We start from the raw sequence: 12,973 nt of genomic DNA, 5'->3' as shown, positions 1-12,973 counted from the left end.
TAGGTCTTAATTCTAGTTTCCTAATAGGCGTTAATCTTGTAACAAAGCTTAAGCCCGTGCAAACCCTTATACGTTATAAACGGCAATTACTAATGGAGTGTAAATTATACGGTTTAATTCGCTATAGAGCTAGTAGGGTTATTCTAGTATAGATGCCGCGGATAAGAGCTAGTGGCGAAGAGGAAACTGGCTTATATTTAAAAGCCTAGCGTAATCCCCCCTTAAAGTTATTAGAAAGGCATAAGATAATAATAACTCCGATAATAATAGCAGCAGCAATAGTAGCACCTTCTTAACCCCTTTATTTTTATTTAGAAATTTCGCTTAATAACAGCAAGTTCTATACTAGTCCCTCCGGAAAATGGACAGCTTTACCTTAATATTATATAGTTACAGCTTCCGAGAAAGGCACGAGCAGTATATCTTAGATAAAGTATAAAATACCCCTTTTCCCTCTAAGAAATAACCCTAGGGCGTATTAAGCTTGGCTAATTAGAGGTGTATTATTCTACATAAAGCCTTAGTCTAGAGATTTCGTCTAATAAAGCGCTTGCAGACCCTAACCATAATTACAAAAATAATTATTACAAAAATTTTAAGGATAATAAGGAAGATGTCTATAGGGATACATCTAGTTAAGTCGCTAGAGGAAGCAGTTAAGGTAATTATCCCTACTACTCTCTCCCTATTCTCCTAATAGCCATAAACATATATATTTAACGGCTAGCAGTAGATCTAATAGCCATTAAAGATAGTATAGCCGACCTTAACCTAGAAGCTAAAGGCGACGGAGCCGATAATAATACTAGTAATAAAGCTGGTAAAGCCGACGATTAACTAACACCTTATAAATTAGGTATGCTCTTCTCCTCTATACGATGGCTTTGCCTAATAAATATTAGGTGACAGAAATAACTGTAGTAATGACGATAAGGGTAAGAAGTTACCTTCTTTAGAAGAGTTTAAAGATCTCTTTAGCGCATCTGTGTATAACCATATTAAACTTACAGTAAAAAACATTAATGAAATAAACGGTCTAGTTAAGAGAACTAATATTATAACTATTCCCTAGGCTAGTCTACTTACTAGGAAAGAGAGCGATTATAAGAAAGAAAATGTTAGAGGTAAATTACTTTTAATACTAAAGAAGCGGAAGCTTAAATAGCTAGAGTAAAGTAGCGTTATTAATTATAATTCTAATAATTCTACTAAAGATAGCAGTGGGTATAATAAGGGTAGTAAGGGCGGTAATCTATAACCCTAGAAACAACAAAAGCCGCCTACCTCTCGCGAAAACTTAGCCCCCTGGCCTCCTATCGGCCTTAACTCTTAATACTCCTAAGTTAATTATAACGATTACTAAGCGATATCCACTATACGGCCCACCAACCCTTTGCTTTAGGGGCCTACCTCTCTCTATAATATTAAACTACTGCGTAATAAAACTAGCAACTTAAGCGAATATAATTATAGCGGCGACGACAACTAGGGCGGCGTTTTAAACTTAGAGCTTACTGCGAAGTATTATACCCCGTAGCATCGTGCCTAGCGTTATTGCTATTGCTTATAGTCTATTTTGCGGAGATTCCGCGCTAAAGATAATAAAGCTAATAAAATAACCATAGATAATAAATGGGAGATCTATAAAATTCTAGAGGAAAGAATAACTAAGTTAGGGCTTGAATATAAAGTAGCTTAAATACCTACCTAGGTTTATAAAAGCGGGCTTTTAAATACTAAACATGCCCTTAAGTCTTATAAAAAACGCGTCTAGCACGCTAAAGTTAAATAATAGATATACTCTTCTACGGAGGTAACTAAAGTGAAGACCAGAGCTGCTATATAAAAGGGACGGGGCTAATAGCTTAGGCGTATTCTTATATTTCAGGTAGTAGATCTTTTGCTTAGAAATCTATTTCTAGTTAAAGTCTTATTTTTAGCTGATACTATCCCACTAATTATCTTATATGTAACATTAAAGCTAGAAGCCAACCTAATAACAGTATAAAACCTGCAAGAACAACCGCCACAATTTATATTCCTTACTCCTGCCGTTAAGCAACACTTATTAGGTCTTATATTTAGCGCTACTTATCTATACCTTATTGCCTTCTTTTTCTTTAGCGCTGCTTTCTACTTTACTACCTCCTTTTCTTTAGCATTACTGGTCCTACTAGCCGCCTTATTCCTTTTTTAGGAAATATATATATATAATGCTTCCTATATAAGAGTTACATTCTTCCCGGGAATTACCTTCTAAGGTCATTCCACGCCATGCCTTTTTCCTTATATATGTCCACGAGGCGTTTCTCTTTATCAGCTGTCCATAGTTTCTCCTTTACAGCCTCCTTTTTAGGCTTAGGCCTTAGAATTTTATAACAGCGCCTGTATTCCTATAGTGTTCTACCTATAAAATGTCTAGCAATTTCCTCCTATAATAATTCTTTATTAAGTTTTCCATCACATAAGCCTATAAGGAGGGCCTCGTTATTAGCTATCTATAGTACTATCTAGGCCTATAAGGTTTTATTTATAACTTTAATCTTTATAAACAAAAGTAAAGGATAAGGCTGTATATTATTTAATAAGGGAGACCTACTAGTAATACGCCCTAAAACTCTAGAGGTATGCCAAAACTTAGGTTAGGCCTTTACTTAGGTAAAAGACAATGTAATTAATGAGGAAGGGGAGCTAGATAAGCAATATATAGCTATTAAGATTAACTACAAGACTAAGGTTATTAGGGAGTAATATAGGTAGCTTTTAGTAAGCTATCCTATATCTACTCTTCCTTTTATAGCATTATATTAACGCTAAGCCTTATATAAACGCACAAGACTACTTAGTAGCGGCTCTATCCTCTAGGAAAGCACATAATATAGCTTAATAACCTCTTTACCAGCGTCAAACTATTTTAAAGACTTTGTAGACTTAGAGTTAGAGCGGCTAAAATAGTTAGAATAATAAAGACACAGAATAAGGAGTAAGGGGATAATTCTGTTAATATATACTAATCCTTCAAGTTTTAAAACTCCATCGGAAGTTACGTTAAATACATAAAAAGTATTAAAAAGTATTCCCTAGAGATTGCGTCTCTCTAGAGAGATTGTTAATTAGGTAGGGTATTAACTCCATATATTTCTACAGCCGTCGTCCTTGGATACTAACACAGGCCGCTTCTTGCTATTATTAGTGCCTTTCTACGTGCTTATATTTATTAAAACAATTCCTAGCAGCCATTTCTAGCATTCCTTAGCGGACCATCTCTACTTAGGTTCCTTATATAATAGTCCCTTTAATATAGACCTAAACGTCTCTAGCGCACTTGCTATATAAATAGGGATTACGTTATAAACTCAGTTATTATACTGTTTAGGACTTAGCAGGCCGTAGAAGCCCTATATCTCTAAGTTAGGCTCCTAGTTAGTTAGAAGTTCCAATATAATAAGTCTAAAGGACTATATATTAATAGCTTTAAAATAAGGTAGGTTTATTATATAGAGTTTGGGGGCCATATATAATACTAAGCTAGTAATAGTCATTATATTTCCTAAAGCCTTAAATTTCAATTCTCTAAAGTTGGCGATCTTAGGAGTAAGCCCATCGTCGTTAACTCTAATAAGGATATTCTCTAGCTTCAGGTCCTAATAAGCAAAATCTTTATTATATATAGCAACTATTCCGTTATAGACCTAAAGCATAAAGTTAGGAATATTGTAAGTGTTAGGTTTTATTAAGTTAAGGCTATATAGAATTCACTCCATAATCATCCATAGTAGCTACTAATTCTCTAGTGATATTAAGTCGATTACTTTTACTAAGTTTAGCTAGAAAAAGGATAATTAATTAGCACTTAACGGCAACATAGTTTCGGTGGCGTTTACTTACATACTCCCTAAGCTTAATTATATTCTTATATTCCGCTCTTAATTCTTCCCACACCTTTCTTACTATATTATCGTCGTAGTTCCTTAAGTATGGCTCCTTAGCGGCAAAGATAACTCCAGACTTTAATTCCTATACCCTTATAACTAATACGTGACTTCCTTTCCTTTCTAATCCCCATTTCTGCATATATACAGCATTATCTTTTCTAAATCTAAGATTGCTGGTTTAGTTCTTGTTTGTCTTAGCCTTAAGACTAAGGAGCTATCTTAGTAGGGAGTCTAGAAGTTCTTTAGTAAATTTTACGGCTTTTTCTTACCAACTACCTTCTTCCTCACGCGATAGGATCGGACGCTATACCCAGAAACTAGCCGTTTAAAGATCAATAGTGACTAGGTCAGAGATTTCTATAGATAATCCCTATATAAGGACTACTTCGCGGCCGTTACCATCAATTATATAAACAGGATTTGTTAATAGCATCTTTACTCTTAGGCGTCTTATAACTAGGCTAATATTAAACCTAATATACCACCTACTAATGCCAGTCTTGTTATTTTTAATAAGCTAGAGGTTATATATCTCAGTTTTACCGGAAGAACTAAGGAAGCATCTATCTAGATAGTAGTGATCTTTAAAAGTTAGGGCAAAAAAGGGGCCGGTAAGCTCCTGCTCCTCAAACTGGCCTCCCTTCTAGTTCGCCGGAAAAGCATCGACAGGGGGAGTAAACTTATATTATAAATTCTCGGACAACGTAAGGATATTAGGTATACCCTTAAAATTTCTAAAAATTAAGAAAATGTTAGAGAAATTAACAGTCTTAGTAGGTGCTATAGTTATAGAGACGGGAAATAAATTAATAAGGCAAGTGTTAGTAGGTAGCGGAGATAAGAGGACCTATAAACTTATACTAAAGGGGTGCTAGGACCCTAACTTATAGTAGGGGGTGTACTAGAATAGAGGAATAGTTAATCTAGATTATATAATAACGCGAAGGGTTAAACCTAGCATGCCTTAGCGCCGACCCCACCCCTATATTTCGCCACCCTCACCCCTATAGAGTTGCTAGCTTTAGGCCTTATTATCCTAGCTAATACCTTACTAGCTAGAACTAATCTAATAGTTGGTTTTAACTACTATACTCATCATACTTTCTTCGCCAAGTGCTTCTCCACTATCTATATCTCTTAAAGGGCCGAAGCTTCCCAAAAAAGCTTTACCTTAGGCTGCCAGTAGGTCTAGGTCTTAATTAATAGTCGGCATTCCCTTACTTACTTTAAAGAAAGCCCGTATTACTTTAAAAAATATATATAGAACGCTATAATACCCCACCAGCTATCTATAGAAGGTATCTCGTCTATATCGTATTTATAAAGAGCATTTTGCTAAATATGCTCACTAAGCGCGTTCTTTAGATATTAGGCTTCGCATTCCTAGTATTTAGGCTAAGTGATATTCCGTTAAAGCTTATTAACTTAGCTTAGTGGGAATCTATTATATTCTATTTCGCATAACCATTAGTATAATTACTAAACGTCACTAGTTAAAATTTTAATCTTAGGAGTCTGCCAGGCCTCTTCTTCTAGGAGTCTAGCCAGATCTATAGCCTTAATAGGTAGTACGCTAAATTTAGTGGGCGTGGCCATCTTATAGAACTATTACGGCAGAAGATTTCGAGTATCCCTAACTATAAGGAGGACGTATATAAAATAGAGGAGTTTTCTTAGGAGATTCGTTAAGCAACCGAGATAGTTTTTTTAATAAGTAATAAAAAGTAGTCCGGTAATAGTAAAAGCATAAAGATTAAACGTATCGTAGTTAATAACGGCGAACAGAATTTGCCGCGGCGGTATATGTCATATTAGCTACTAGCCACTAGCTATTAGCCACTTATAAGGTACGCATCCCATTCCACAACCGCTTCAAGTTTACAAGCCAAATATTTAATTTAATTGGTGATATAACGTCCTAGCTTTATATTTTAGCACTATTCTTACCTTCCTAGAAGGTAATAGCCATAGCTCCAAATATTGGACTATATAGTAAGATTTGGCCTTAGCCGATAGAGTAGTAACTACTTTACCTATTATAAGTAACTAGTATCTAATCTAATCCAAGCTCGTCTCCTTTAGCTATTTATATAAACTCCACCCACCTAATTAACCTCTAAGGTTACTATAGTCAGAATGGCCCTTATAGATGGCTTAACCTAGTTCCCCAGACATAATCATTTAGGTTAGGACTTAGCCTCGCTCGCTAATACCGTTATACCTACCGGTACCCTTGATTTTGCTATAGCAGTCACCTAAAAGAAATAGTTATTTTAGCTTACTTAGGCTACTATCTAAGCAGTTAAGATAAACTGCTATTTTTGTTAATCCTATACTATTTATAGAGAGCATTAGCCATATATTAATGTGTTAAAGTATTCGTTCTTATATTACGACTACATTTACTAGGCATTTCACTCCTATCTCCTAGTATTTTATGCACCAAGCCTTTACGGTATACTAGAGATAAGTACACTTATAGTAAACCTAGGTGTAATTATATATCTAGCAATATATAGTAAGCTAAATAGCTATAAATGCTGACTATAGGATAGCTCCCCCTATAAGTTAATATATATATAGCTAATAAAGCTAGAAAGAAGTAAAACATATATATTAGAAATATACATAATGTCACTCTCACTACTATAAGTATCTTCGGAAATTAGGGAACTCGGTGCTTATAGTAACCCCTACCTCCTCTATTACCTATAAACCCAACCCTCTACTATCTTTAGGGTACTCTATATATTAGCCCTATATAAAAATTACCAGAAAAAGTTTCTTACTAAATACTTTAACTAGTTTACTAGAGTACCGCACTAGGGATAGTTCTTTCCTAAAATTACCTAAACTTCTTCGCCCCTTTTAGAATAAGCTAGGTATTGCCTCCCAGGAACCTAAATGAATTATTAGCTAATTTACCTTAAGAATAACCTAGTTTTATAGTTAATAGGTTTTATCTACCGGCATAGCTACAGAATAAATTTAAGTAGAAAAATCCTAACTAATTTCGCTAATCTGGTTAAGATATTCTGTGGAAAATTAATTGCAGACGCTAGATATAGTATATATATTTTAATAAATCTAAATAAATTTAAGAGGAGTTGGAAGGAAAACTAATAAAATAGTAAAAGAAAGCTAGAAAACTTATTAGATATATATACTTACCTTTAGCCTTTCTTAACTAAACCTATATAAACTTATATTATCTAGTTTAATCCGCATTCTATTAATATAACCTAGCTTCTATATCCTTATCAAGTCATATCCCGCGTATGCGGTATAGACGCCACCCTACTAACCATCGGCTAGCTATAAGCACTATTTCGGCCTCTACAGTAGTGGTCTAGGCATAGTATTATTGCTTACGTCTATCCCTAGGCAGAAGGTCAAGGAGATATTTCGCTCTAGTGCTAACTTATCCTCTCCGTTTAGTTATTAACTTAGGGAGTGCAACTAGATGCTACCTAGGATTAATAACGAATTACCAGCCCCTTATCCCAATAAAATGTATATAAGTAAATAGGTCACTATTAGCAAAGTAAGCCTTAAAAAGACTATAGCTTTAAATAGTAAGTTTTTAGAAAATACATTTATAAGTAAGAGGCTCGGATCAGCCTGCTTTCCCTATTATTATCCTACCCCTAATAAAATTATTAAGCGAGCCAAAAACCCCAAAAAGCTAAATCCATTGGTTTCACCACGCAGAAAAGCACCATATTAAAATTAGGACTCTTAAACTTCTACAACCTCTCTAGCACTAAGGACCAAGTTTTTACAGTTCTAGTAACTCCTAGATCCAGTTTTTTTAATACAGCCTCCCCCCCTAGAAGATACGCAAATTAGGCCAATATAAATTCTTTAAAGTTATACCTTAATTGCTTATGCACTGGTGTCACTAGGAAGTACTTATATATTAAAACATTCACTAGGATATCATATCTAAATACCCTAATTTATACAATTTAAGTAACTTCCTACTTAGATATAATAGTTAGATAAAATAAGGCTAAGTAAATAGGGTCTATACCCTTCTAACATATATAAGAGTAACAAACAGCAAAGTAGGTGCCGGAGGCATGGTATTTAGCTAGCCTAGTGGGAACATATATAAATGGAGTTATATAAGAAGGCAATAAAGGCAAGGTAATAGAGCGGGGCGTAAAATATAAAGTAATTAGGCAAATAAATATTCACGGCCTTATAAGCCAACGTCTACTATATAGTAATAGTACCAACCCCTAACTTTAGCTAGCTTTAGCCACCTTAAAACCTAAAAGCCTTAACACTTTATTAAGGCGCTAATACCAAAACCCCCTAGTTATAGACGTCTGTAGAGGAGATCACTATTATCCTAACTATCTATATCGGCCGGTTCTATTAACTTACCAATTTCGCAGTCTTATTTGTTAATGCGATAATAGAAATAACGGGGAAGCGGGTAGTAGACTCTATTTACTTAATTTTATAGGAAAATGAATAGGATAAGCGACAATAGAATGGATAAAGTGGAGAAGATATAAGGATAATTAGGCTGTGGATATAAGTAGTAGGACGAAGGGATTTAGACTAGCTTAGCTAATAGGTATAAAATAAAACTAACCAAAATGGTATCTAAAATGTTCTAGGAATATTTTAAAAATACTATTTCGGCTAAGCCCGCACTTATTCATTTAATCCTAACTACCCTCCTTTACTCTAAAAATATTAAGTGAACTAAAAATAGTTAACCTTATAGCCATTCTTAACGAGCATTACCCTAATACTATATTACGCACTATATTTAAAGACGTAAGCGGAACATTAATCTTTAGCCCTTTTTATTTAGCTAACTTCTTTTAAGAGAGTAGAAATCCTCTATAATATTATTAAAGCCATTAATTCTAAAAAACTCTCAAACCCTAATATAAGGTTAAGGACCGTATGTGCGTAATAAGCTGTAAATAAAGTAAAAACTCTTGCATTTAGGACTTTACTTATGCCTTTACTAGCTAAGTAGAAAGAGGAATTAGTAAAGTTCTTTAAGCCTTAAAGCCTTTAGCCTAATAACGCCAAGTTTAAGTCTAATGGTATTAAGCCTAGTAGTGTTAAACCTAATCCTAGCAGTGTTAAATCTAATCCTTATAACGGAACCTTGTAGCAAGAACTACGGTGGGCTCGTTATTAGGCTAGGTGTATAGGAAATGTAAGTATAAAAGTCAACAATGTAATAATAACTGGTGGAGTGGTTGCCTAACAGATTAACTCTAATTATATTCTGAGAATTACTATAAGGAAGGAACTATCTAGGTAGGGACTAAGGGTCCTTAAATATATAACCGTACTCCTATAAAATCCTTCTTATACGTAATATACGTGTGCTCTATCTACTCTATTATAGATTATATAGATTATATAGATTATATAGATTACATTATATAACCTTAGTTACTATTCCTTGTTATATAGTTCTATCGGCTCCATCCTAGACCGTGCCTATATTAACCAACTAGCTTCTTCCGTCTCTTTTCTAAGTAGTTATAACATCATACTTAAAGCGTCCGTAACACTATCTCCCTCCTCTTTATCTTTATCCTTAAAGATTCGGAATATCTCCAAATTATTTACTAGAGGTATAATGTCCGTCTAATTAATTTGGTTAATATTATTGCTTATTATACCTAAAGCAATTTCTTCTTCCTTAACTGCTTATTATGCTCGCACTGTTACTGCAATATTATCTCTTAGTGAGATTATACCGTCTCCGTGTTCTCGCTATTTAAAAAAGGGGTTGGTTTATATTACGCTGGCAAACCCATCTTTATAACAACCGTCCTTTTACTTAAAGTGTACTAAAGCGAATATTTATTTGTCCTATGACGTTTACTCTACTTCTAATACTAAATATACGCGACCTATTACTCTTAATAGTCGTCTGGTTCCCTAGTTAATTTATCTTAAGGTTTTATGTTTAATCTACTGCTACGCGGCTAGATAATAAACTGTCTATTACTCTTGCTAAATTATACTAATCTTAAGACGCTAAACAGGAGGCTGCCGATGCTTAGTAACGGGCTCTTAAGTCTCGTTTAGCGGCGTCCGCTTAACTAATCCGTCTTAAGAAGGTGCATAAGAAGGTTTATTTTAAGGAGTAGAAACTTATAGAATAAGGCTTGCAGGAACTAGGTAATAAAAGAACGGATTCTCCTCTAATAAAGAAGGAAACAGATCTAAGTAGTTCGGCAACTGCTCTTTTTGGGTCCCCCTTAGGTAACTCGTTCTTTAGCGATTCTTCTTTATTAATGCTTTCTAACCTAATTTCTTCTAATACTCCTGTACCTTTTCTATAGCATTTTTTAAATTCTCTAGTGGCTCCTAGGTAGTCTTAGTGTAGCCTATTTACTTAACCTTATACTATATTTCGTCGTTAATGTCCTTATAATTAACGATCTTTAAAACTTACCATTTGTCTTTTTCTTATCCTCTATATATATCTGCTTTGTAAACCAGTGGCTTAACATTCCTATATACTGGCTCTAGCATTACGATGTGCTGTATAGGGTAGATCTTTATTTTAGCTAGTAGGTTTAACTTAAACGTGACTGGTAAAATCCTTTACGTAATTTTAAAAGGTCCTAGTCTAACGTGGTCTAATTTCTTGCTTAGTTGTTAACTCTTGAAATTTTTATATAGTAGCCACACTTTATCTCCCTCCTTAAGATCTGGTCCCTTAGATCTCTTAGCATTATAGTACTTTTTTATTCTCTTTTATACTACCTTAGCTGTCTCTATAAGGTCTATATAAAGATTCATTAAATCCTTTATTTTTTCTTTGGCTGTACTACTCATTTTTTTTACTTACTGTAGTAATAACGATGTTCTTGGCTTATATCTATAATTTGCCTTAAATAGTAATGTGCCTATTCCTTCTTAAGGTGTTGCATTATATGTAAACTGTGTAATTGGTAATAGTAATACCTAATTATTCTGTGCATAATTGATATAATGCCTTAGATACTGTTTTAGTGTCTAATTTAATCTTTCTGTTTAACCGTCTGTCTGTGGATAATATACGGTAGAAGTTGCTGCTTGAACTCCTTGCTCCGCTAAGAATATTTCCTAAAATACTGCTATAAATCTTAGATCTCTATCTAATATAATCTTACTTAGTGCTCTATATCTTATAAATACTTCTTTTATATAGATTCTAGCGATATCTTCCGCTGAGATTTCTTTTATATATGTTATAAAGTATTCCCACTTTATAAGCTTATCCACTATTACTAAGATCGCGTTATAATCTTGTCTGGTAATAGGATCTTTTAATTTTAGCAACTTAATAATAAAGTCCTATAATATAACCTCCTATAGTCTCTCTGGTATTTTAATAGGTTGTAGCCCTCCGTATAGCTTATGCCTTATTAGTTTATTCCTTTAGTAATCTAGATATTCTTTTATAACTTTTCTGGCTATCCTTTAGATTCCATTAATAATATATTCCTCCTAAAGTCTTAACACTAAGTTTATAGCTCTATTGTGTTCTTAAGTTAGTCCCTTATAGAAGTCTTCTATAAACTATTCTACTATGCTTCTTAGGATATACTTTGCTTCCTAATTTTTATATATATCCGCCTATAAATCTTCTAGCTATACTTTTAGAATTCTTTATGCCTAAAAGCTTTCCGGTGTCTCGTAGACTTTCTTTAGTTTATTATTTTCTTAAGTTGCTACGATTTTTAGATAATTATATCTGATTAATCCGTTTATATCCTTTCGCAATAAAGCCCCTAATGGCTTTTCCTTATTTTATAGTTCAGCTTTACGGCTTAGAGTATCTGCCTGCGTATTGTCTGTACCTTTAATATGCTAAATCTTAAAATGGTATTCTATAAGTATCTCTGCCTATCTAACCTATCTCTAGTTAAGTTCCTTTATTATTAGGAATCCTATTAGGTTCTTATAATCCGTCTTAACTATAAATGGTTTCTCTATACCTTATAAGAATGCTCTTTATTCCTTTAATGCTGTAACTATACCTAATAACTCCTTATTGTAGATGTTATAGTTTAACTTTGGTGGTGTTATTTTCCGACTATAATATGCCACTGGGTGCCATCTATCTTAATACCTTTATATAAAGCATACTCCTAGTATATAGTTTAATGCGTCTATTTTTATAACCGTCTCTAGTTCTAGTTAATAGATTTTAAGAACTAGCTTTTAGGTAAATAACTCTTTAACTTTTTTAAAGAGTTCTCTTTGCTCCTCTTTTTATACCTATAGTTCTTCTTTCTTTGTTAACCGCGTAAATAGCTTAATATTCTTTAACTACTGCGCTATAAACTTTTTATAGTAATTGCAAAACCCTAGAAACGATCTTAACTATATAACGTTCTCTAGTTCCTACCAATTTACTATAGCCTTAATCTTTTTTGGATCTATGCTAAGTTAGCCTAGTTTAATGATAAATCTAACGAAATTAGTTTTCCTGGTAAAGAACTCGTATTTCTTAATTGCTACTAGCATCTGTTCCTCTTGTAGTCTCTTTAAAACCTATTTAACGTATTCCCCGTGTTCTTCCTTAGTTATTAAGTAGATAATAATATTATTGAGATATACTATAACGAATTCATCTAAGTATTCTCCTAATATATTGTTAATATGCTTCTGGAACGTTGTTGGTATGTTTATAAGCCTAAATTGCATAACTAATGGTTTATATAGTCCTTTCTTTAACCTAAAGGCTGCCTTCCATTCGTCGCCTTTTTTAATTTTAATCTAATAGTACGCCTATCTTAGATCTATTTTCGTAAAGATTTACGCGTTGCTTATCCTATCTTAGATTTTGCTAATTAAGGGTAAAGGATACCTATCCTTTCTGGTAATGCTGTTTAACTGTCTATAGTTGATATATAGCCTTAGTTTGCTATTTTTCTTTAGTACGAATAGTACTGGATAACCCGCTAATGACTGCGATAGTCTGATNTATCCCTTTTGTAGATTTTCCTAGATAAACTCTTTTAATGCTCTACCTTCTTCTTTAGTAAGCTTATAGA

At 33.6% G+C, this 12,973-nt stretch overlaps 1 protein-coding gene across 1 annotated transcript; it reads right to left on the bottom strand.

Moving 5' to 3' along the window:
* Positions 1-3,897: 3,897 nt before the first annotated feature.
* On the bottom strand, positions 3,898-4,113 carry K441DRAFT_411710 (uncharacterized protein; the record flags this gene model as incomplete). The annotated part of the gene is made up of 2 exons (XM_067641513.1): positions 3,898-4,001; positions 4,044-4,113. Coding segments are annotated over 2 exons (174 nt in total), but the record flags the coding sequence as incomplete, so codon positions are not given.
* Between the last annotated feature and the right edge of the window lie 8,860 nt (positions 4,114-12,973).

This window comes from Cenococcum geophilum (genome assembly GCF_001692895.1).
Source record: "Cenococcum geophilum 1.58 unplaced genomic scaffold K441scaffold_36, whole genome shotgun sequence".
Lineage (NCBI taxonomy): Eukaryota > Fungi > Ascomycota > Dothideomycetes > Gloniales > Gloniaceae > Cenococcum > Cenococcum geophilum.
Note: the sequence above shows the minus strand (reverse complement) of the source record. Positions and strands in the feature narration are given on the sequence as shown.